The 25,325-nt window shown below is 47.1% G+C and overlaps 1 protein-coding gene across 1 annotated transcript; it reads right to left on the bottom strand.

The window, feature by feature from the left end:
* Window positions 1-9,349: 9,349 nt before the first annotated feature.
* Window positions 9,350-21,085, bottom strand: LOC8033869 (cytoplasmic dynein 2 intermediate chain 2). The gene is made up of 5 exons (XM_029980143.4): window positions 20,899-21,085; window positions 14,756-14,860; window positions 13,116-13,285; window positions 11,029-11,231; window positions 9,350-9,488 (listed from the first exon to the last, which is right to left on the bottom strand). Exons 1-5 carry the CDS (start codon window positions 21,083-21,085, stop codon window positions 9,350-9,352), a joined length of 804 nt encoding a protein of 267 aa, XP_029836003.3.
* Window positions 21,086-25,325: the final 4,240 nt, after the last annotated feature.

Below are 25,325 nucleotides of genomic sequence, written 5' to 3'. Positions count from 1 at the left end.
GAGTGCGTATGATATCGCTTGGGACTTCTAGAAAACTACGTTTGCCTTCTGTGTTTAAGACATTTTGAATTTGTGTTGGTTTTCGTCGAAGTGAGTTCCTGTATTGAAATGTTAGAAACCTCATATGCATTTCAATATAAAAAAAAGGCCGTAAAACATTAGGTTTTGAAAGTCGCCGCGAAGCGGTGTAAACGGGGCGGCCGAATGGATTAACAACACGCACCCCAGTGAAACACGAGCTACGAAATGTCCCCACAGTGTGCAATTCGCGTAACGAGTATCAGTGAAACTGATACTCGTTACGCGATCTCGACGGAATGTCTGTCTATGAAACGTGTGTCTATGAAAAGTTGTCCACGAAACGTAATTCCACGAAACGAGTTTTGAAGAAACGATAGGGAGCCTTTGACATCGAACGACGTTTCATTGACAGGTCGTTTTATACACACGCGATGTTTCATCGACAGATTGTTTCATTGACAAATAGTTTCATCGACAGCTCAGATTAGGTTTTTTGTTGTTGTTGTTGTTTTTTGCAATAAGCTGCATCAGACTGTCGCCGCAAAGCGGCGTGTACGGGTGGGTCAGGTGGGTTCACATTTTTGTAATGAGCCGCCGCAGACTGTCGCCAAGAAGCGGCGTGAACGCAGGCCCGGGGGGGGAGGGGGGGGAGGTTAACACGCACCCTAGTGAAACACGCGTGACGAAATGTTCCTACAGCGTGCAATTTGCACAACGAGTGTCGATGAAACGTTCGTGTCGACGAAACGTGTGTCCCTGAAAAATTGTCAACGAAACATAATTCTGCGAAAACGAGTTTCGACGAAACGATAGGGATCCCCTTTTGACGCTTCCTGGGCCCGTTTGCTCGAAGCACTAACCGCGGCTAAAGTTAGCCGCAGTACCTAGGAGGGGGATTTTGAGATCACGTGACTGGCTCGGTAGGGATGCGGGGAAACATGGCGGTGCCCCAGTGAGTGAGCGCCGCTCGCTTTGGAACTAATAGGTATGTCGTTGTGGTTGCAATATCGGGCGCGTTAGTCAGCAACGAATGGTGCAGGAGGCTTTCGCTTTGCCTTACCTCACTTAAACCGCAAAGCATGGGCAATGACATCGCCGCATTTTTTAGATAGTGTTTCGATTCTGGGCACTCCTAAGCCTAAATGAACGGGATAATTGTCGGCATAGCAACGTCTTTGGAAAGCGGATTGTTGATAGCACACAAAAGCAGACGGCGTCCCAACAGAACTTCTCTCTAAATTATCCAAGCACCGAGGTGCATGCTACAACTGTAGTTGCACGCGTCGCACGTGCTGGCGTCTGCAGTAGTAACCGTTCTAAAGCAAAAAGTATAAAACAAATTTTGCCTTGCACGCGTGTTCGTTAAAGCCTTATTATGATTTTTTACTTCAAATCTTTTATATAAGGAAGGCCAGCGTGCGTGAACCGTAGAATTACACTTCCAGCGTTCTCCTCGCGATGCTTGGATAATTTAGAAAAAAGTCTGTCGGGACGCTGTCTGCGTTTGTGCGCAATCAACAATCCGCTTTCCAAAGACGTTGCCATGCCGAAAACTATCGCGTTCATTTAGGCTTAGGAATGGCCAGAATCGAAACATTATCTAAAAAATGCGGCGATGTCATTGCCCATGCTTTGCGGTTTAAGTGAGGTAAGGTAAAGCGAAAGCCTCCTGCACCATTCGTTGCTGACTAACGCGCCCGATATAGCAACCACAACGACATATTAGTTCCAAAGCGAGCGGCGCTCTCTCACTGGGGCACCGGCATGTTTCCCCGCATCCCTACCGAGCCAGTCACGTGATCTCAAAATCCCCCTCCTATACTTCGTTTCAGCTTCGGTCCAGACGCAGCCGATGCTACAAGCGCGAGCATGTGGCCCAGAACAGTGCTTGCACTGCACGAGCGCGCGTGCTTGGCAGGGATGTTAAAAGCCCGGAGCTCGCGCTTGTAGCTTTGGTTGCGTCTGGACCGAAGCTGAAACGAAGTATTAGCCCCGAGAAGTTCGCGTGGCGCCCCCTTACGGCGAACCGGAGTGACGTCACGGCGAGGAGAGAATTTTTCCCCGACTCGCCCCGTTCGCCCTGTGGAGGCTGTGACGACGCTAGCTGTCGGCGCGCTCGTTTCTATTTAATCTTTTTTAGGCGTGTTTTCCGTAGGAAGTGTAAATTTTTATATGAGCCTTTATTTAGGTATGGCCTGTAGCTACAGGCGAAACTTCAACCAACATTTTAAGCATGCTTGACAGGGCAGGCAACGAATGAATCGCAGCTGGTATTTGAAAATAAAGAAATATGGCCACAATTGCAGGAGCATCATTATAGATTTACATCTCGCACAATAAATGATGTTGATGGTCTGAATAAATTGGCAGGTTATGTATACTATTTTTATTTTGTATCTCTGTTTTTAAACAAGATCGCCGAAGCAGAAAAGCTGCATGCTCCTCGAGCAACATGCTAAAAACAGTAGAAGAGTAGTAAGTTGGGCGAGTTGGTAAACGTTGAACATGGTTAAAATCGCGCACAAAGAGACGAGGACAAACGAGGAAGGAACACAGAACACAGACAGGCGCGCACTCACAACTGTAGTATATTAATTGAAGAAGAGAAAGATGAAGCACTATCTGGGCCATGGGAGGAGTCACAAGTAAGACAGCCCAAGTGCAGGAGCAAAGTAAAAAAAAAAAAAACAAAAAAAAACAAGGAGCATTTAATATATACATTGCTCGCATTTAACTTTCGCTGGATTCGGATAGTATTTCAAAGGACTACACGGGTGATATTTGTGGACTTGTTTATTTCAACCCTCAAGTAATGTATAACAAACGTAAGCGAAGGTGTCTAGCTCGGTATTAGTCCCTTAAGCCCTAAAATTAAGAATTTACTTAAATCGAAGTGTCCTGAAGCTAAAATACCACAAGCTTCTCTCACGCAGACTGTCGCCCTTTACAGGTTCCACATTTTCTGCTAGTGCTGCATCTACCGCTGGACAGACGTTCGAATGCTTGCTTTTACTCCTGTTTTGCTTTGTTGTCAGAGAGTCCAGCTGTAGGGAGTTTGAAGGCTGAGGAAGCTTTTGGGGACCTGTAGCAGTCTCTTTTAATTGGAAATGACAATTAAGACTAAACCGTGTATTTTTTAATACCCAAGGATGGAATAAAGAATGTCAGGAAAAAGTATAAACATTCCAAATTACAGCACTATTTCTGTGCATATTTTGGGCAGTTCAATACATATCATACAGGCACCTGGGGGCAATTCGGCCGTTTTTGCTGCTACCATACAAACTAATTTTCAGTAATTGTGCATCTTCTAAGAAATATGACTGCATACGTGTATAAACTATGTAATTAATTCACGAAGAAGCTGCATTTATGTAAAACAGCCCTGTTCCACGAGCACTTCAAAGATCATCAGACACAGGGCCTTTAAAACATCTGCGAACCAGCGCATGCAGAGTGGAAGCACAGAGTCGGGGTCGCGAGCTAATTTGCCGACCACTCAAAGGCCCATGATATAAATGCCACTTCAAATGAATGAAAGAGGGACGTAATATCGTCCTAAATCATGAACAGGCAAGGAACAGAATTCCAGCGTCTGAAACACTTGCGCCACCGCTTCACCGACCCCTCGCAAGATTGCCTTGTGTCGTGTGGACGGGCGAGAAGGTTCATCGGCGGAATTGTCTCCTCCGATAGCTTTCGGGATTTGTAACCCAATTTTAACGGTAAAAAGGAACAAGCAGGCTTATAAAATGTACGGAAGCACGTCAATATCGGCCTAACTCAACGTCTTGTACACCGGGTAAACGAAGTCCAGCTCCTCGAAGAGCTTGCGGCACACAACGCCAAACCAGGAAACCGGTGCTGGGAAGCGAGCCGATGCGAGATCGCGGAGCGAAGTACTCCCCCTGACGTCACGGTACACCTCACCCAATCAGGCCGCGGCGACCGCAGCGACGCTTGTGTTCGCTCTCGGGGCTAATAGGTACTGCGGCTAACTTTAGCCGCGGTTAGTGCTTCGAGCAAACGGGCCCTGATTGGTCCCATTAGCTCGTAGCGTTGGCTGCGTTTCGAATTAAGGTGAAACAAAGTAGAGAAACACGAAAACAATTTAAATGTACTTTTTTCAGGTCTAGGGAATATGCAACGAGTAACGTAACAACGCTACCCGTTACTTGACATAAGTAACGTAAGTACGTCAGCCGTTACTATTTTGGAAAAGTAGCGAGCGTGCGTTACTACGTTACCGAAGGAAGTGACGCATTACCGGCAACGTCGTTACTTGTAAGGCGTTATCGCCAACGCTGCTAATGCGGTAGGGACGAAGGCTGTAATTACAAGGGATAACATATAAACAGATTCGGTTCAATGAGGTGTCAACTAGTGTCAAGCGTTACATAAAACACAGTCAAGCAAGACACATATGAACAAATAAACAATGAAAAAAAAAAAAAGGTTTGTGCAGCCAGTTGTTGCGCGAGCAGTTTGGCGAGATTGGTTCCTTCCGAGTTAGCCGAGTTCGCGGACCTGGCACGGACCTCGCCGGACCAGAAAAAAAGCAACAATAGAACGGGTTTAAAATCTCCAAAACCGTGGTAAGACAGGTCCGCTGACCTCTTTAATGACGTTCGTCCACGTGATACATAACAATCCAAAGGTCCGCGGACTTGTCCTCGGACACGTTCCTGTGGTCCGCGAACCAGCTCTTGACTTTTGCACTCTTTCTTCGCCTGGAATATGGCGGGTTTCCAACCGCAGAAAAGTGACGTCAACTATTTCCTATGCAAAACGCAAGTTCGTCTGCTTTTTTTTTTTTTGTTGTTTTGTGTGTGCAGGGGTTGTGGTGACGTTAGAACGCCGAGCTCTGATTGGCTGTGATTGAAAGATAGTGGGTAGACCTCGAAAGATGCTGCCCTTGAGGTCTTATACACACACTCTAAAAAATGTTCGTGCGTCTACTTTGCTGCGCAACACTCGGAGAGCCAATCACCCCAGCTTACGGAGGCAGCTCAGCGAATGACAATGGCGAAACATATGTTTAGACCGAAAAACGCGGTCTGAGTTGTGACATTAAGCAATGCAAAACGTCACGCTTGCATTGCTTAATGTCACAACTCAGACTGCGTTTTTTGGTCTAAACATATGTTTCGGCATTGTCATTCGCTGAGCTGCCTCCGTAAGCTGGGGTGATTGGCTCTCCGAGTGTTGTGCGGGAAAACAGACTTACGTTTTTTTTTTACAGTGTATCGTTCATTCAGAGTCAATCAGAGCTCGTCGTTCTGAAGTCACCATAACCCCTGCAAAAAGAAGCAGACGAACCTCCTCTCCGCATAGAGACTTGTCCGGGGACATGTCCGCCATGTGAATACACCTCTAGAAAGATGGCACCTTTAGACTATACACCAGAAATTATCAATAGCTCCCTCGGCAATTTACCATCCGCCTACGTCAACGGGCTTCGCGATATCACCAACCCATAGAGAAATGCACCATCAGAGAATACAACAAAAACAAAAATACCGTTCCACAACAACCATCGCCACAGTCACCCCTGAAGAAGAGGCCGAGCAGGCCTCAAAACGTTGGGTCCGGCTCGGTTGGACGCCTCCCCTATTATTTACTCGTGCCCCAACCTGCAGACAGACATCTGTCAAATGTTTACGTTCAAGTTGTGTCCATTCATGGCTGTTTGACCTTGACTCGACGAGGAAAAAATCGAACAGACACGCACCATATGCACTGATTATATTTTATGTTGTGCCTCGTAGCACCGCCGAATCGTCGAATGAGTTAAACTTTATTTTTGTTCGCGGAACTCGACTTCGGTGCCTGGTCCGGAACACGTCTCCGGCAGGCGTATTTACCGCGTCCTCAAATGTGGTCCTTCGATTTCCACCTGATGAAGTCATAGAAGTTTGATGTCGCATGCAGCTACCTTGGCGGTGGCACAACAGCGGACGTGGATGTGGCAGACGCCAGTTGTGCTGCAGCTACAGGTCACTCTCCGGCTTGACACTCCATAGAAGACTCAGTAGCCTGGAGTTGGGATGGCGCGACAAAAACGACACACGCGTTCGTTCGTACTTTTACAGCGGAGCTGTTAAGGGCTAGTTTCCCCAGGATCGTGCCCCCGCAAAGAAATGTCGACACAACACTCTGGACAGCTACCGTCATCTATGAGCGACGGCGGGAAGCCAAGTATCTGGTTGCCGCCGTCACTCATAAAAGGCGGCAGCCTTTCCACTTTGGCTTGCCGACTTGCGGCCGGCCGTTACTTTCCATTGTACAGCTCCGCTGATGGTCTTCCTTCTTCACCAGAATGAAAAGGCTGAAAGTTTTTTACCGGAACTTTAGCAACCAACCACCAGGATGACGACATCCGACATGACACGCCGGCTACTGTGAATTTAAATTTGCCAGTTCAGGACTACTTTCGACGCCAATATAGGACGCTGTACTTACATCGGAGCTCGACCTCATAGGTTATGGTTGGCGGGAAAGGTAACAAGGTCTTTCTAAACGGAGCGTCCGGGCATGTACTGACAGTGAACAGGTTCAACTATTGGCCTGTTCAAGGCGCTTCATATGAAGGCCGCCATTACTGACCTCCTGGTGTCTTACCGTGGTGCCGAGCCACTACAACTTGCGATAAGGAATTCACGCGAGGCATATGTGACATTAGGGAGTTTTAGAATAACGTATACGCAATTTTAGCGCACGCTAGCGCTAAATTTAGCTCTTGTATTAGCGCACGCGACGCGAGAGAGTTTTAGAATAGCGTTTCTCCGTGGCGACGCAAAAGCCCTAGCATCTCGCGCTTGCGACGCCACCGAGATACAATCACAATTTTTATTTCACACAAAATGCTGTAATTTTAGAAGAAAAAAAAAGTTTTTTGCCCAGAGTATCATTTTAGATTTGTTTAAACGTGAGAATGCGACGCGAACGGTTGACCGGTCGTGTCCGCTTGCGTCGCATCGGCAAGAGAGGTCTCGTGTACTGACCTTCGCACATCGTACCTTCGCCGAGAAATGTTTGCGCGTCACAAGCATCAAGTTGCCGGTGATCGTTGCCAAACCGCGTGCAATGTCGTCCCGTATCGAAAATCGCACTCGCGAGGATGCCGCCGACGTCGCACTCACGACGCCGCCAAAGCAGCCGCTGGCATAATCCTGGAAGCCGCCATTTTTTTAACGCTGCTCGTCTTGGCTTTAGCCAACTTCTCGTAACGAATCCTCCTTGGAGAAGCGCAAAGACTCTTTGCGTACGCACGCTCTTCCCGAGAAGGGGGAAGCGCACGCTAAAATTGCGCACGCAAAGCGCAAAACCTGGTTTGCGTTCGGAGCATGCGCAGTGGCGACGACGCTATTCTTTGCGCACGCAAAGCTTTAGCGTGCGCTATTCTAACACTCCCTATTAAAACCATGGTGTCTAGAAAGGATACCCCTCACCCCCCCCCCCCCCTCCAAATGTGCCGTCACTGATGATGTAAAGCGAAATCAATAAAAAAAAATATGTCAGTTGTGACCGCATTTATAGCGTATATGCCTAGTATCGTTCGCTTGCCGTTTTCATTGTCAGGACCACATCAGCGCAAAGCCATGCTTGATGCTTCCCATTAACGACAATTTATCGAAGTCATCGGCAGAGTTCCTGATCTAATGTTATGGAATGAGTAGGTTTACTACGGTTGATCGAACGCCCTTTCATCAAAACATGTTTTAGAGAACGGGCTCGTTTTATCGAAACTCGGCTTAGAGAAAGCACTCTCAGTTTAGAGAAATGTCGTTTATCGAAAAGGGGACGCTGCTTAAAAAAGGCTCCCAGCTACTAGAGTGTACTAGAAAGTAGGAGTGGGACGAGCTACAGGCTCCGCTCATGCTTTCAGATGCACCTCAAAATGTGGAAAGCGATCAGGTGAAACCAAGCCACTTCGATCGCAGCGCCACCTTTGCTGGGTGCGATCGAGCAACGACACAGGTCAAGGTAATATTGTATTTTTTTTATGATTTTGACGTCAGAGGTAGCGTCAAAGCACCACGACACGACAACGTGACGTTACGACGACGCCACGACGTCATCGTTGACTACGACGTTACTCGAGGCCAAGATGCTGTCGTAAGGCCGTCGTGACATCCCGTCGCGTTGAGGACGGCGCCGTTACGCGACATCGAGTCACCGTGGCAACGCGGTCATGACATCGCGCGCCGCGTCGAGGGCGACGTGGACGTGGTCGTCGATGCCGACGTTGACGTGGACGCCCCACGCAACGTCAAACATCGCTATGACGTCACGTTAACGTCGTCCTGACGACATCGTTAACATCAACGTCACAACGAAGCCTCGACGGCGTATAACGTCGTCGTCTTCGCCAGCAACAATGTCGACGCGCAGTCATGACGAAGTCTTGACACCGCGTAACGTCGTCGAAGATGACGTCAACGTCGACGTCTTGAAGTTGTCGGGACGTCTTCGTGACGTCGAGTTGCGTCATGTCGACAACGACGTCAAAAAACTGACGCCAAGCGTCCTTATGACCTTGTATTGACAAGGACGGCGCCATCTTGACGTCCCGTGACGTTGTCGTCGTCGTCATCAACGTCAACGTTGATCGTCGTCGTTGTCAACGCAATATGACGTCAGAACGCAGTCTTGATGTCGTGTAACGCACGTTGTTAACGTCGATGACGACATTGACATCAAGGCGTCGTCCTGATGTCGCATGGCGTTGTGACAAGAAGTCAGGTCGCGGTGACTTTATGTACGTGACGACTGACGTCTAGGTTGTATAAAAAAATATTGTGCGGCGTTCTATTGTTTCTATGACCTTGACCAGTGTGCCGGTCGAGCTTGGGAGGAATGGCTGACTCCACCCACGGGCACCGACATACCCACCGCACTAGAAACACTAATTAATCATTCCGGTCCCCCCGCAGAATCCATCCGCGAAACGTGGGCCGGACGGGCTGTCCGGACCAGGACGTAGGCCCCCACACAAAATAAAGTCTTGCTTGCTTGCTTGCTTGCTTGGAACGAAACGCGTTTTTCATGATAAAAACGGCTAAATCAAACCACTTCGCTCGTAGCTCCCGAGAGGGCGCTACGAGCGAAGTGGCTTGGATTAGCCGGTTTTTTTCCACATGCGGAAATACCTAAATAGCACTCGTTCCTTCTAGTACGCTCTACCCCTACTTCGCGTGTGTATCACTAGGAGTTTCTCTTTAAGCTGTTTCACATAAAACCGTCAGCAACTCAGAGGCACAACCGGCGGTCCCAGTGACGTTTGTTCTTGAAGCACAGTGGAATCCGCCATGTACTCCGGCTACCCTCAGGCAGCGACGAATGTCCCATTGGCAATCTCTGCGATGAGGTCGTTCTGACCCGTGTCACTTGCAGTCGCCAGCTTGGAACCCAAAGTCCAAACCTGAGCTGAACCCAGCTCGCGAGCGACGCAAAGAAGCTCCGGGCTGTTGATAAAAACAACAAAAACAAGTGTTCATTAGCGCGCACCCCAGTGATACACTCGTGACGAAATGTCCCTACAGCGTGCAATTCGCGTAACGAGTGTTGATAAAACGATCGTGTCGACGCAACATGTGTCCATGGAAAGTTATCCACGAAACGTAATTTCACGAAAGTTTCGACGCAATGATAGGGACCCGGTTCCTACCACCTCCCTTCAGTCGCTCGAGGTTGCGGATCTATCCGTCGCCGCCATGTCCGGCTTTGGCGAAACACTACCCCTCTTCACTTTCGCAGTGTTTCCTTCTATCAACTGTTGCCCCCTCCTTCTGATGACCGTCTGGCCTCTGGCTATGACATACACGTTAGTATTTTTCTTTCACAAGCCTTCTCTCTCTCTCTCAGGTGGGGTTCGTGTTGCTCGTCCGAAGGCCCCTCGGACAAGTGACACCAAACCCCACCTCGAACAACAGCGGTGGGAGAGACGCAGACACCACAGACTGCACATCCGTTCAGGATCGGGTATTGTTTGGCGTTCCCGTGGAATGCAAACGCCGTAGACGCCGTAGACAAGACACATTGACGCTAACGTCTGTTCCCATGCACTTGAACCGAGGCCTAAGGGAAACGCTTTTTTGGTTCCAGGTCAGACGGATCGAAAGTGCGAAAAGGGTTCGTTCGGATCGCACGCCAATCTTCTCGATGTTCGCTTAGTCGTCGTCCGCGCAGAAACGCAAGGTCGATTTCAACAGCGTAGATCACGGGCATCATCTTGCAAACGCATTCACCATAGAACTATCCAATATAACCATGGCTTGAATTGAATGTGCTCTTGCCATGTATGGGAAGTTTTAAGCGCATTTACCTCGCTAAATGGCATCTCAATTGCACTTGTACAAGTCATCCACAATATTTTACACACAGATTACTTAAATTTAACGACATTATGGTAGTGCACCAGCCAGTTTTGTTACGCCGCCGCTGTCCGCGTGCTTCGTGGGAAGTGTAGTCCTGCTGGCGCGACAACCCCGCTTCGGGTCTGCGCGAGCAGAGCACGACATGGCACGAGCTGCCCCGTGCACTGCGGCCTGCCTCTTGTGAGCTACAATTATGGCGGCGTCACGCATGCGCCGAACGCTTGGTGAGATCAGTCTCTAGGGGGTATTCACTGGACGCCATATTTGAGGGCGCAGTTTAAAGCGCATGCTAAACGAGATCGCATTAGTAGGTTGCTAAGACCGGCAATCTTGATGGTGTGGAATGCACGGTGCAAAAGAACTGTGGAAGCTCGCCATCAGGACGCGCTCAGGAGTCGCGCACACTGCTATGGCCGCCACTGAATGCTCCCTAATGGCCCGCGGGAGTGACGCTATTTCTTTGCGTACGCAAAGCTTTTGGGTGCGCTATTGTAAATCTCGCTAATATGACAAACCAATGTCCGTGAAGAAAAAGAAAAGAAAAATAAATAATTTAAATAGAAGTCCCCTCTTTATTTTATTTTTGTCTTTAAGTTAGTCTTTGGTGCGTTAAATGCTGACGTCTCACCTCTGCCTACAGTATTCCAGCGCTGTTCCATTGCCGCTGTGCGAGCCCGTTGTCAACTCCGCCATGGGAACTTTTGCAGAGCGCAAGTCGTAGATCCTCAGGCAGCCATCACATTGCAGCGTGGCTATCAGCAGTGGTTGCGATAGGGACCAGCGCGCTTTAGCTATAGAATCTTGCAGCTCTAAACACATCACTGGGCTTGGCTGTCGAGAAATAAGAACACGGTTGTATTGGCAGTTACCTAGATTTTATACCCGACCGGCCCACGACCTGCGATTCCAGCATGTGCATAAATTCAGAAATAGATGAGGGAGAGCAAACAAATGAGGAAATCGATAATTCAAATCGTGATAGCGTGGAATTATGTAACCCCAAAAAAACGAACTTAGAAGTTGTATAAGCTAAGTGTTGTCCTGGGACACTTGGCATCAGATAGTCAGCTCTTGAGTAAGTTAACCAATTTTCTCATGATGAATTAGACAGGTTAAATTTAGAGCACGTTTTAGAGTCACATTCTTGAGAGTGCAAGTGCGTAAGAACTTTGGCTGCGTAAACAAAAAAATAAATAAATAAATGCGCGACTGGTGTACGTTTGAATTGCTGAAAATTTACGAGTGGAGTTCACCTTCGGATTTGGTTTGATTTTCACAAGAAAAGTAGGACATACACGTTCAGGTTTTATCTTCCCGATCAACTAGGTCATAATCATATCAACTTATGTCACCCATGATAATGTTAATAAACAGGCGAGCTGGTTTAGGTTACGCATAGTTAAAACTGGAGACAACGGAAATAAAGGGGCAGGACAACAACACGTCCTAAAAATTGAAGGTAACAAAATCTAACCTGTTGCCCTGCCCCTTTATTTCGGACGTCTCTGAACCGATTTGGCCGAACAACTTTAACTGCGTTTGAAAACCGAGAATATGAGACATGCCCACCGTTTTGCAACCTTAATGAAGTTTCCTAGTTTGCTTTGCCGTTCATTGACCCTCTGTGACTGTTTTACGTCCTAGGAACGTTATTTCCTGACTTCAAATGTATACCACTGGCAGATACAAGTGCGCGGTGCAAGGACTCGTTATGACCGCTTCTATGCTGACAATTTTCTGTAGCATTACAGTGAGCCTGCATCAGATCATCGAACGACGTTTCGTCAACAGCTCAGATTACTTTTTTCTCTAATGAGTTGCATCAGACTGTCGCCGCGAAGCGGAGTGTACGGGTGGGTCAGGTGGGTCAACATTATTAGCGAGTTTTAGAATAGGGTGCCCCAAAGCTTTGGGTGCCCTAAACAGCTTGGGGCGTCCCACTGCGCCTGCGCAGAACTTCTGCGCATGCCCAGTGCGATGCCCCGAGCTGTTTGGGGCACCCAAGGCTTTGGGGCCCCCTATTCTAAAACTCGCTATTGTAATGAGCCGCCGCAGACGGTCGTTGCGAAGCGTCGTAAAAAGGGGGGGGGGGGGGGGGGGGGGGCGGATAGGTTAACACGCACTCAGTGATACACGAGTAACGAAAAGTCCCTACAGCGTGAAATTCGCGTAATGAGTGTCGATGAAACCTTAGTGTCGACAAAACGTGTTTTCATGAAAGGGACCCAAAAGCTGTCCCCAAGTGCAGTGGATGCAGGTCCAAGTGGGTACTATATATAGTCACTGACAAGATAACAAGGGCAGGGAGGTCTCTCAGTTGTCCCGAGCCTTCTACCTTCGAAGCACTCCGGCGTCTCGACAGCTTCGAGCGTGCTCGGGCAGCCAAAGTCAGGCGGAAGGCAACCAGCACGTGCTGGAGGCTAGACATAAAAAGGGCGTCTTGCCGTTCTCGCCCTGTCAGTGACTACAGTCATATCTATACACCATAAACCACCCATGTCGACACACAGTGTCGGCTGCAACCGTCTGCATGCAGGTGAAAAGTCTCAATTATTTTCGCAGACCCGATGTACGTAAGAAATGAGTGGCATCGCCTCATCAAATCACACTCGCCACTCCCAAGACAGGAAAACACAAAACTGTAAAACTACTCGACTCGAGTCGCCGAAGGTCTCTCAGCAGCACCCCTTGAACGATCGTAAAAATGCCACCCACCTGTAGAAGGCTGAATACGTTGAGTTCCCGGTCTGTGCCTGCCGAAAGAAAAACGTTTCTCTCGAATGGAGAGCAGTGGATGTCTAGGGTGTGACCACGGTGGGAGACGAACCCCGCCATTACGGGACACTTGTAAGAGTGACCCTTCCCCAAAGAGGTGTCCATTGTTGCTAAAAAGGCAGAAGGAATGGGAAAGCAGACATCAGTTTCTGTATAGCGCATTACTCTCTGGTTGCCGGCGCACCGACGCAGAAGCGATGCGGGGATGCCGGAGATACTATCAAGTACTTTATATAGGTACAGTATTTGACGCTATCAACCACCTTAACGCGAGAAGAAAGAAGATCGCGCGCTTTCTGTGGGACCCAGTGACGTAGTTTGACTCAAGTAACAATTCAACTATAGTTGGTGACAGGTTAGGTAAAAGCGAAGTGGAAGCTCCTCCCACCTCTTTCCACTTTAGCAGAGCGAACGCTAGAGAGGAGGTCCTGCTCTCCAGCGCTCGCTCTGCTAAAGTGGAAGAGGTGGGAGGAGCTTCACCTGAACAATTAACCTGTCACCGACTATTAGCGGTGAGATGTTTTGGTGGCGCCCTCCTGTAGTTCCCTCTCGTGATGTCATTATCTTGCGAACAACACGTTCGATGTTGTTTGTAATTAGCATGGTGGAAGCCTGAAATCATTGCACTCTGATACCAACACTGCTAACACCGCCAAAATTAAAGTTCTTCCATTACTCGTATTTCCGTCGATGAGCAATCCTTTGCTAACGTCATAGCCAGCATTCGGCCAATCGTGGCAGGCCGACCACAGCGACGCTTTCGATCGCGCACGTCGCCAATAGAAAAAAATTGCAACAACTTTTGCTGTTTACATACAAAAGATAAAGAGGTCGGATTTGAACCTACAAAATAACTAAATCCTATTCTTAATGTTGTCCTCGTATATGTACTATACTTGATTTCATTGTTGTCTAGACTATGTCTAGGATAGGGCTAGAAATAATTCTTCTCTATACAGGGCTGTGTTTTCCCGTTGAAAACAAACAGAGAAAACAAAATCCCGATTCCCAGTTCATTGTTCACGAAATATTCTACGAACAAGGTTTATTTTGTTTTTTTTTTAACTGTTTCTATATACCGGAATATTTTGTGGGTTATCGAACGTTTTGGCCACATTCCTCCTAGTCTACGATATAAATGACAAAGCGACCCTTCGGTATTTAGTTTAATATTTTTTTACATATTACAAGATAAATCACATATATTCGATATTGCTGCCGTGATCCCAATAATTTATAACTCATATATTTAGTCAAACTGAGATACCAAGTATCAGGGACGTAGCTAGGGGGTGGCCCATGGGGTCCGCCCCCCCCCCCCCCCGAAATGTTCCATTTTGCTGGGGCCTCCTCTCCCCCCTCCCCCTCATACAGCATTTTGTCATGGGCGGGCCCTCCCCCCAGTTCTCTCCCCCCCCCCCCCCCCCCCCCCAATCAAAATCCTGGCTACGTGCCTGCCAAGTATAGTTGCTTTGAGCGCAGTAATACCGCTTTCTTCGAAATAGTTTTGACACATATGTCGGCTTTTATGAGAAGGCAACTATTTCCGCGTGTTTTATTTGTGAAGACGTCCAACTTACATGGAAGGGGCTTTGAAATCGACAGGGACCCCTGTAAAACTGCTCCGCCCTCGGTCCCCATCATGAACATCGTGGGGTCAAAACGGCTGATAGAGATGCAGGTTACTGCAAATTTCGTTACTGAGAATCAAGCGTGGAGACTTTTACTTGTAAAAATCAACGATTTCAGAGAATGCACTAATCTTTTTAACAATAAAAATGCAGCATACTTTTAAGATAACGACTTCCTCCTATAGTTACGGGCATCATTTACACGTGACACATCTCCGTCAAAATGTCGTTTACAATGAAAAAACAAAAAAGACAAAATTGTGAGCACTTTATAAAAAAAAATAGGAAAAAATCTTCTATATTTTATTTATAAGGCATTTAAAGTTTCGTTTTCAACGTGTGCCCCTAAAGGTTTGCCAGACGCTCATTTTACAGCGTGAACTTATACAATGCTCAACTGGCAATGAGTCGCAATTCATATAGACGTAGAAAAGTTTATTAATATGTCAACATATTCGGTGTATATGCATGCATACGAAAATATTACTAACAGGTGTCTTCCTTTTTTATATTGCATTATATATTTTTATTGCAACAGAGACGTAAATTTAAGATGTTTACGGACCTATGAAAGCAGAAAAGAAAACAAACTATATCCTAGGTGTGATTGAATTTGTCAAGTATACCGAGTCCGCCGAGTGTCTCTACCCGTACGAAAATGTCAGATATGGCCCTGATATATTTTATATACGGACAGATATGATAATATAAGCAGTCAAATAGGGCTGTATTTCGCCAGATCTGGGAGCTAATACGGCCGTATTTCGCCAAATAGGTGGGCAAATACTGCCAGATCTGGCCGTATAAGTGCGTAAATACGTTCATATATCGCCATATACGCGTGCAAATATAACACCTGATCATGATATATGGGCCCGTTTCAGTCGTGCAAGCAACAAGTTATATGTACTCGCTAAGACACCAGTTGATAGATCTATATTGCATGAGTCTCATGTAATTGGTTAACTATTGTCAACATCCTTAAAGTGAAGTTATTCCAGGAATTTGGACCAATTAATCAATTGCGCAATTTGAAGATTGAAAGACAAATGAAATTTGGTTGTATGTCTGATGTGTGACAATATGACGAAGTGCGATCGGAACGCGAGTTAATCAAATAATGGATTTTAGTCGCAGCTCTAAGGCACCCGTTTCCGAGTTAAGCGGTGTTGGCGTCGCCATCGGTGTAACCGCCCCGTTAAATTTAGCGAGAAATTAAATTTGTACGTATGTCACGTTGACGTCAATTTTCCCGCGAAATCTGGCAGTGAAACTAATTTTTTTTTTATGTTTCCCCGCTAAATTGAGCGGGCAAACACGAACCGTTAGCTTACTCAAGATGCAAGACACTACTTCGCCGTCCCGAATCCTTTTCCCTTCGAACGGAAGCCGTTGCGCCCGGAGTACAATACGCAGCTTTTTCAAAACGGTTCGCGCAGCATCGCATAAGTTCGTTTGCGAGCGTCGGCGATTCATCGTGTGTTGGAAGTCGGAAGATGTGCTGTCCGTGGTGTCTTTTATGTGAAACTCGTTCGTAAAAAAAATTGGAAACAGTGTACACATGATTTTAAATTTATTTGTAAAAATATGTATATACATATTTATTTATCTATTTATTTGTCAACATCATACACAAAAATAGTCCGGTTTATTTTTTCATTTAAAATTATAATGTCGGTTATAACTTATACAGCGTAAAACATAGTCTCCTGAAACTCGCATCGTTTTGAGTTCAAAAGCTGGGCTTAATAGAGCAGTATGTTCACTCGGTATTGACAGCAGGGTAGATGCTACGCGTGTTTTAGGCAAATCGTGTCTCCGGTTAGGGTCACGTGACTACAGTCTAGAATCTGGTGACAAAGCAGGACATCGCACCTGCCTGGCACCCAAGGCCACACTTAGCATTCACAGCACTCTCAACCCTCGTTACAAGTGACACATCCCCTTGTTGTGGCCCCATAAGATAAGCCTTTGTTCGTGAAACCCCGTTTTGGCCTCTCCTTCGATCCTTTTATCTCTCTCCCTAAGCTGAAAGCGTTGTAAAAGGTAAGTGGTCACGTGGTTTGACGGATGACGCATTAGCCGTTGCCGATCTCGAAATGCGTTTAGCCGGACCTAGTTTGGCGTGTGAATTTTCCCTCTGTGGCCGCTGCGTATGTCCGCTTTTGCAAGCGATTTCTTCAAAGAAGCCCAAGAATATTTTGTGATGCGTTTAGTGTTCGGTTCTACAAACGACAGCTTGTGCTACATTGTGTTGAATCTTCACGGGCACCTTCTCGTTTCTGTGTTCGAGTGGTGGTTTTGCCGTGGCCGTGTCGGCATCTCCCTCAAATACCACCTTTCAAGTCGCGTCTCGTCAACGTAAGTGCGCTGCAACCTATTTCGTGACAATTGATCGTTTTTCCTAAATGTATTCTTCCAGATTACCTCTAGATTTAGGCCGTGTCTCTCTCTTGGCAGCCGGGAGAATCATTGTGCAGAATGTTTCAGCATTGGTGCGATTGCGCTACAAGCAGAAAGTTTCGATATGCCGCCGACAAAGTTTTGACTTGTCGCCAAAAAACAACAGCATCACAGACTCTTAATTACGTGTTCCAAAATTTGACGAGCGGCTTTACGAGTCGCTTGTAGAAAGATTGTTATGATTTTCCGAAATACTGGAAAACAATGCTAGGTTACCGTCATAATCTAAACCGTGAGATGAGGATAAATCAAATAACGGAAAACTCTCATTGACTAAGCTTAATATTATGATATTTCCTAACCGGCATGCCAACATACTTTCGCTCCTTGCATGGGCTACCGTCTCGCGGGCGGCACAAACCGATCCCCTGACGGCGGCGTCTCGGCGAGCTTGCACACGGAGCCGCCGCCGACCGATCGCCGTTATCGGCGTTATGTAACGATAGGCACAGGACATCTACTCCACGAATGGGCAAAAGCCGATGAAAAGGAGTGCACGAACGTAAACAACGGTCGAAAAGTGGCGTTGCTCGCCACTATGAGATGCGTGCCGCAAACTCGGTCATCCGCGGGCGTATCCCTCTCCTCCCGCTCGTACTTTCTCTAACTTGACGGATGTCTCGCGGTTCATGCCGACGAAACGATCGTCGGGATACCGGGTAATCGCTACAGCCGAGCGCGGCACAGCTTACCATTGCTCCCGCTGTGGAGGGTCGAAGAGTCAACTACCAGCACGGTGGATACCGTTTTTTTTTATTCTTGCAGATTTGGTTTAAACGACGCCGTGACCGCTACACTTATGCCGTTTGTGCGAGAGTGATACGCCCAGGGGGACGTTATGTAGTTTGCTAATCTTTGCGATTAGTCGGCAAATTAATTAAAATTTATTAATTAACTTTTTAATTGGTGAAAATAGACATATGGTTTCAGTTAGAAACTTGCTGAGCGTCGTCCAAGACCCCTAAACCAGTAATTTTTAGAAAGACTGAGCGCGTGTGAAGCGCAGTAGTGCGCTGAAGTTACCACTCGTGGGCCAGGTACAAGGCTGGGGCTAGATAACAAATAGAAAAATTGCGCGGGCGCCTTACCGAAGCCGCTAGCCTTGTACCTGTTCCACGATTGGTAACTTTAGTGCGCTTCTCACGCGCTGAAATACTGAGAATAACTGATTTATGGATTTTGGACGACGCCCCGCTAGCTGCTTATTGGAACCGCATGTCTATTTTCACTAATTGAGAAGTTCATTAGTGAATTTTAATTAATTAGCCGAGTAATCGCAAAGCTTGGCGCCCAGGTAATGTTCCCCTGGGCATATAACTCACTCGCAGAAGCCGCATAAGTGTAGCTTTCATGACTTTTTTTTTTTTTAAACAAATCTGCAAGAATAAAAAAGAAACAAAAAAAAAACACCCTGTTATGGGAGGCAGATATACCCCTATTTGGCAGACCCAGATATGGATATATAAAAAATTGGGCAGATCTGGCTATATAAGGCTTATATAAACTGGTGTGCTTGATATGGCCAGATCTGCCCAATTTTTTATATATCCATATTTGTGTTTTTTTATATAAGTCCAGATATGCCATTTTTGTAAGGGTATCGTCTATGGGCACTTGCTACTTAAGGAACGCAGGGTGTGGCAAGTTCTGAGCATCTCATTTTTCTTCGCAGCCAATAAGATAGGGCTATTCACTGATAAAAAAAGAGTTTTAGTAGATCGTTCCGATACCTCGGATAACCACACCCGATAACGATTCAATGCATGCCCAAAGGCGTCGGCGGAGTATGCTGTCTCGTTATCGGATGCATCGCAACGATCTACTAAAACTCCCAAAGGACGGAGAAGAACAAATTCCGAAGCAAGAAGCGCTAATATAATAAGCCATACCCTCCGTTTCTTAAGCTACCTGCAGTGACTATACGCGCATGTGCTTGAATTTTCCAGTGACTGAATATTTCATATGTATTTTACACTTCACAACCTTTCATCTCATCTCCGTCGACAGCGCAGGCTATGCGGAGCGCAAGTTCGTCTGCTTCTTGCACAGGGGTTGCGATGATATCAGAATGCTGAGCTCTGATTGGTTGATTGAAACATATAGTGGGTAGCCATCGAAGCACCTAGCATTCAGGTCTACCCACTATCTTTTCAATCAAAGCCAATCAGAGCTCGGCGTCCTTCTGACGTCACAGCGACTCCTGAGCAAGAAGCAGACGACTCGCTCTATACGCATAGGGATCACACGCTCGCACATCGAACGCAAGGTATACCCTTCCGGAGTTCCGTTCATGCTCTTATTTACAGTCAGAAGACTGAGACGCCGTAAAGGGCAGAGCACGAATTTTACATAAAGGGACTTCGGAACACAGACAACTCACAGGAACACTGAAATGTGTTTATGAGCATGTATATAAAAAAAAATTCGGCAGAGACATTTAAGACTGCTGACGTGTGGGAATGCGAAAGCATGACGCACGCACTAGTCACGGCTTTAGTCAGCCGGACCCGCGGTGTTGCCGTGGCGTCCTGGAAGGGTCCTCGTCTCGCCCGGGTTCGATTCCCACCCATACCAAAATGTACGAAATTTTCTTTTCAAAGCCATTAATTTACTTTGTTTACAGGAACCGTCCTGAGAAATGTTTGACGGGTTTTTACTCTTTGTGCTACGCTGCCAGCGGTTCGGCTGGCTCCTTAGCAACGATGACGCCGTTGCTATGGGGTCACATGATGTGTCGCAGCCAATGGTAATTTAGTGGCCGGGTTTCGCTGCTACAGACGGTATTTAGGTGTCGTGTTTCGCAGCAGCAGACAACGCCGGATTCGAGTTAATGCTTTTGCATTAAAAAAAAAATTGACCGCAGATTTGTTTTTCTACAACGCATATGAAGAGGTCAATCACTTCAAAATAAGGAGTTCAGCGACTGACGAAGTTCAGAAATCAGCTTGACTTGTTAATTCCATATCTGATGAGAAACTACGTGCAACATTTATTACGCTCATATTGTTTTTTATTGTTGTTTTTTTGCCTAATCATAATTTGAGTTCTTTTTTTTTTTTACATATTCTGTCATCAAATCTTAGATTGCTGTATACTGGGCGAGTAAATATCGTCACGAATGTCAATGGATGAGGCGGTTATAATTGAAGAAACTAAGCGTTTAATGGGGTGAACTTGTGCCCAAAAATAAAAAAAAGAAACAGCAGAGCGTCGCAGGCGTCGAAGTCGGCGTAAGAGCAGAGTCGAACGCTGGGGCGAGACTGACTGCGGCTTGCCACGCGGAGCCCTTTTTGTACACGCGTGGGCTTCTCGAACAATTGGCCGAAGAAGGCTCGCGCATAGAACATTCTAACCTCGAACATGCAACAGAGTTTTAGAACTTCCGAGAAGAGTAAATTGCAAGAATAAATAAAAGACGTGTCGCCACCAGGAATCGAACCCTGCCCTTCTGTGTAAAAGGCAAGCGCGATAACAGTTAGGCCACGGGCGCGCCGCCTACTTGGCCAGCTGCGCTCGCGGCAGTATGCAGCAACTTACAGGACGCAGTTATTATGAAACCGAATAGATGGCGAAAATATTTTTTTTTCGAGGATCTACATTTTGGACCAATATAAAGCTCATTTGCCTACCACCAATGGCGGAGCCGTTGCCCCCAGCCCTCAGCTTCAAGTGGGGTCGAATGTTCTCGGAAAGCAGTGCGAATCGCTCGTTTGGTTCCAGACGCCCAGAACGGTGGTTCAGCTGCCAGGAAAGCACCACGCCGTCTAACCCACAAGTCAGCAGCTGAACGACAAAACAGGGTACGGAGAGGAGCATTAGCTTAGGCGAATATACTTAGAAAATGACAATTGTCAGACTCAGTCTTAAGTTTCTCTCAGCGTCCGTCTGACCTTTAGTTCAGTTCCGAGCCAAATTTGTTCCTGGTCGTTAAAAACCAACCCAAACTATAATTGAAAGTCGACACTGTGCCCAATTCGCTCTAAAATGGTTTCGAGTTTTTTTTTTTTTTAATTATTATTAGCTTTTGGGAGGTTCGTCGGTAGGTACACCTTAAAAAGCCCCTGAAAATTAAAAAAAAAAAAAAAAAAAAAACATTTTTTTAAGTCTGGTTGGGGCACGCGTGCCAAAAAAAAATAATTTTACGCGAAAAAAAAAAAAAAGACTTGTTTTCTCTCTCAGCACTTCGTGCGCCTGGAGGAGACGTGGAGCGGCTTCGTCTTCACGACCGAGATGGTCCTTCCGGAATGACCTGTGACGTCACGGACTTCGCGGGTGGAATTTCAAATAAATCTCTCATCATCAATATTGCTCTAAAAATGTTTTTTCGCGTAAAATTTATTTCTTGACACGCGTGTCCCAACTAGACTATTAAAAACAGCAGGTTTTTGTTTTCAGGGACCCTTTAAAACACTGAGCTGGTTTGGTTCATATACTCGCAAAAAGGGCACCGTCGCATAGTACTAGAGACGTTTGCAAGTACGGCCTCTGGGCGCCGCCATGTTGCGGCTAATGTGGGTAGATCGCAGTGTTACTGTTTAACCCGGTACTTTTTCCGGTGACGTTGTAACGTACTCGTTACATTTTGCAAAACTGTAACGGGTAATGCTTACTTACGTTACTTATTTCGAGTAACGTGCAACGTAGTTACGTTACTCGCTACTTATTCTTCCCAAGACATAAAAATAACACATTTGAATTTTTTTCGTCCGTCTATGCGCCAAGCCATATGAATTTTTGTGTGTGTTTTTCTCTTTTTTTTGCGTTTTATTTTCCGGGTATTTAGGTGGAACCGTAAAAAATATAAGGTAATTATTTTCAGTTTCTGGATGAACATATTGTTTCCTGAAATATGGCCCTTATGCAAACCTGTAACGTCAAAAGAGTAAAACGCGCTAATTCACAATTTAAAAAAAGTAACGCAAAAGCAACCTGCGTTACTTTTTATCGGTAACGATAACGTGTTCCTTTTATTTTGATGTAACGTAGGTCGGTAACGCGTTCCTTTTATTTGCAAGTAACGAGAAACGTATTTCGTTACTTCTTTTTTGTTTTCCCGGTAACGCCTACAACACCGGACTAGAACGTCCGATAGACAACCGTTGCTGATATACGCCTCAGCAATGCTTGACTATCAGACGATCTACCCACACCAGCAGCAAGATGGCGGCGCCTAGAGACTGTACTCGTGAACGTCAATAGTCACTGATAGCATGAAAACGGAAGGGAGGAGCTTCAGTCGTCCTGCCTCCAGCTTTAGCCTCCTATATCCTTCGGTAATGTTTCGGCCCTTCGTGAGCCCCGAGCGTTCACACGCAGCCAAAGCACTGCGAAAGACAACGAACACGTGCAAAGCACCCAAACTTTGGGAAAAAAAAAGGACGCCTTGCTGTTTTTACGTTATCAGTGCCTAAATAGTAGCCTGGCAGATCGCTACGAGAAGCGTCCGCCGAAATGGAAAAGGTGGAGCGGCAGACAACGGATGAAAGGAGAGCCACGTGACTGCCGCCCCGCTGCGGCGAGACGCCGAAACACACTTCTCCTGAGGGAACAAGTGTGTTTCGGGTCCTTGCCGCTGCCAAAGCTGTGCACTGACGTCCAAGTTCCCCGAGAAATGGCTCTTTGATGCTTTGTGCTATAGCACAAAGCATCAAAAAGCCTTTGGAGCGCGAGGATTTGGTATAAAAAAATCCTCGCGCTCCAAATCTGTGACCGGGCACTCTATGGCACCGTCGTCCAACTGCCAGGCTTCGTGAGTATAGAGGAGGCTATGGTAGAATGTAACAGTCTCTCACGTTGTCTGCTTGAGAATGATCGGCGCCCCACACCATTCCGGTGACAGAATCTTGGTGCTCCCCGTGCATGAGCACCGAACTGGATGTCCACTGTTCAGACTCGCGTTCCAAGTCCCACAGTAGCACGTCGCCTAAAAAGAGAAGAAGAAAAAAAAGGGAACATACATAGTTAAATATTTATAGTCACTGACAGAATGAGAACGGCAGGACGTGTTTTTCAAACGCCCAGCTTCCACCATATGCTCCATGTCTTCTGCCAGGCTTTGACTGAGCGCGCGCGCGCGCTCGATGTGCACGAGACGGAGAAGCAATTAAGCGTTGGTGAAGGTAGGAAGCTCGCGCTAGATGTGCGACTACCGAACCTCCTTGTCATGGACTACAGACTACATGTGTTTTATTCTTAAGGCCGGTTCAGACACTTGCGTTTGAGTGCGTTTGACTGCGTTGCGTCGAGTGCGGAAAGCTAGTCACCGGCACATCTGTGCTTCGTATGAAGCGTGGAATCCAATCCAAGGAATCATCTTGGCACGCGATATAAGCAGCAGGGATGTCCTGGTTTCTCGCTGCCGGAACGCAGTCAAACGCAGTCAAACGCAACTGTCTGAACCAGGCTTTAGTTCGTCTCCTCCTGTCGCACTAAAGTTGTGTCTTATATTTGTTTACTTAACTTCAGCGTCCATTCAGACCTGGATCCATGGCTTCTGTGCGTTATGTGCGGTCAGATAATGCAACGTTTCGTGTCATTGTTGCTATTACTTAGGTTCTGGACGCAAGAATATTGGGTTAGTAAATAACTAACTACCTATTCATATTTTTCAGGTTCAACGTTTTCTCTTTTCACGTTAAAAATCGCTCATACACTTACTTTTTTTTTTTACAGTTGTCATGAATTTAGGTAAATAAGTACAACAGGTAGAGAAAGCAGTACGCCCCTTGGAAGCAGGGTGTTTTGGCCCCGACCACATGTCTGTGCTGAGCGGATTAACACGTATGCGGTTACGAATTTTGCTGAACCTGTGCGTGCACGCGCACGAAGCCCCTGGCCGTGCACTCAGGACACGGGCACGCAGACACGGCCAGAACGCCCTACTTTCTAACGTGCGTACACGATCGCGCTTGCTTGAAGTGCGGACACCTAGTGCATGGCAAGCATGTTCGTCCCCACGAATATACGCCATTTGATATGCCTCGGAAAACACCCCATTCCGTTCGGGCGTTTTTTTTTTCTTTTTAGTTCGAGTGTATGGTCGCCCTGTTGACAATTAAGTGCTCACCCTGAACCGTGCCCGCAGCGAGAACCGTCGGTCGTCGGGGGTGAAAGGCGACCGATGCCACGCAGCAGTCTGCGCTGAGGATGCGGTTGGACTCGACGTCTCCCCGGCCGGCGCGGTGGAGGTGCCACAGCTGCACGCCGGCGTCGTGCAAGCACCAGCTCTCGTGGGCGGGCATGCTGCACGTGCTGCAACTTTCTTCGTTAAGGACATCCAGAACGCGGGAACCTTAGCCTTCATTTAGCCGTGCCACTTCGTTTCCCCACTTCGCCCGTAAAATCCGAACAAAGCACGAAGATGGTTGAAGCTCATCGAACACACAGTTGGAGGAGCCGTAAATTCGCGCGCTCATTGAACTTTGGCGCCAAAGGCGCGGCGACGTCGTCCCTAGAGTCCCGCCGGCGCACACCCTGGACTTGGGCCCTTGTGTTGGACGAGTCTAGGATCCCAGGAGTAATTTGAAACGTAGTCTGCTCCAGTCACGGACAGCTTCAGAAAAGGGAGAAGGTATGGCTTATGACGTCAGCAGCTCTTGCTTTGCGTGCCGTAATCTGAACTGGCTGTGGAGCGAGAATAAGATGGTATGAGACTCGCCGCGCCATGAGTTTTCAAAGTGTCAGTGACCGTAGAAAGACAGTGGCTTCCGGCGTTTCGCTAAGAACAAAACACAAACAAAAAACGTCGGTTGTTACTTTGAGTTTTCGAAAAGACGGCTTTTTGAGACTTTCTCCTGTTAAAGGGGCGATGCAACGATTTTTGTATTTTGAGCAAATACCGCTTAGAACGGATCCCTGACGTTAATGACCTGTGAAATACCCGTTCGTTTTTCACCACATGCAATCGAAGTCGCAAAATAAAATAAAGAAAAACGAGCAGCGTTCACCTCCTCAACTCGCAGCCAGAACAAGCGGCCACGTGATCTGGAGCCGATTATATGCCGCCAATGTTGATCATAGCCATGCGCTGGGGTTGGCAAGGCACAGGACACGAGCT

Source organism: Ixodes scapularis, unplaced genomic scaffold (genome assembly GCF_016920785.2).
Source record: "Ixodes scapularis isolate PalLabHiFi unplaced genomic scaffold, ASM1692078v2 PGA_scaffold9__187_contigs__length_104089568, whole genome shotgun sequence".
NCBI classification, from domain to species: domain Eukaryota; kingdom Metazoa; phylum Arthropoda; class Arachnida; order Ixodida; family Ixodidae; genus Ixodes; species Ixodes scapularis.
This window is presented reverse-complemented; position numbering and strand designations above follow the sequence as displayed.